The sequence below is a fragment of the Trichinella spiralis genome (genome assembly GCF_000181795.1).
Source record: "Trichinella spiralis strain ISS 195 chromosome Unknown Scfld2270, whole genome shotgun sequence".
Lineage (NCBI taxonomy): Eukaryota > Metazoa > Nematoda > Enoplea > Trichinellida > Trichinellidae > Trichinella > Trichinella spiralis.
In genome coordinates this window covers 1-941 of record NW_003529209.1, presented here as the reverse complement: position 1 = coordinate 941, position 941 = coordinate 1, and the positions used below count along the sequence as shown (strand labels likewise).

The following is a 941-nucleotide window of genomic DNA, read 5'->3' as shown; positions in this document are numbered from 1 at the left end:
ATATTTGCTACTACCACCAAGATCTGCACCAACAGCGGCTCCGACCGATCTCACGCTCAAAACTCTTCAAAGCAACACTGTCGCGACCTTCCTACCCGTCTCAACGTTCATTACACCTTTTCCGAAAAAAAAGTGCGTAATTGAGACGGTCAGGTATGGGCCTGGAGCTCAAACGCTATCCATTTTCAGGGCTAGTCGATTCGGCAGGTGAGTTGTTACACACTCCTTGGCGGATTCCAACTTCCATGGCCACCGTCCTGCTGTCTATATCGACCAACACCTTTTCTGGTATTTCATGAGCGCCAATGTCTGGCACCTTAACCTGACTTTTGGTTCATTCCACATCGCCAGTTCTGCTTACCAAAATTGGCCCACTAGGCATTTATACATTCTAATTGGGCGATTTCATCGTAAAATCAAAGCAAAACGCCTTGCTTACCCATTCGAAGTTTGAGAATAGGCTGAGAACATTGCGTTCCCAACACCTCTAATCATTCGCTCTACCGGATAAAATTGTTACAAACAAATGCCAGCTATCCTGAGGGAAACTTCGGAAGGAACCAGCAACTAGATGGTTCGATTAGTCTTTCCCCCCTACACTCAAGTCAGACGAGTGATTTGCACGTCAACACCGCTACGAACTTCCACCAGAGTTTCCTCTGGCTTCATTCTGCTCAAGCATAGTTCACCATCTTTTCGGGTACCAGTGTGCACGCTCCCGAAACCGACTGATCGACAATTGGTTCCTCCAACCCCCAAAAAAAAAAGAGAGAACAGTGCGACTATTCAACGGGCACCCACACTGCGCGTTCCCCATACATCTAATTATTTTTGCACAATTAAAGCACAAAAAAAGGACGAATCATGTTGGAAAAATTGAACAGCACCTTCCATAAAGAAGTACAGGTTTCATTTTCCATTAACACTTTTCATTTTCGCCC

At 45.6% G+C, this 941-nt stretch overlaps 1 protein-coding gene across 1 annotated transcript; it reads left to right on the top strand.

The window, feature by feature from the left end:
* Nucleotides 1–571: 571 nt before the first annotated feature.
* Nucleotides 572–880, top strand: Tsp_14977 (conserved hypothetical protein). Its single transcript, XM_003368557.1, has one exon. It carries the CDS (start codon nucleotides 572–574, stop codon nucleotides 878–880), a length of 309 nt encoding a protein of 102 aa, XP_003368605.1.
* The last annotated feature ends 61 nt before the right edge of the window (nucleotides 881–941 follow it).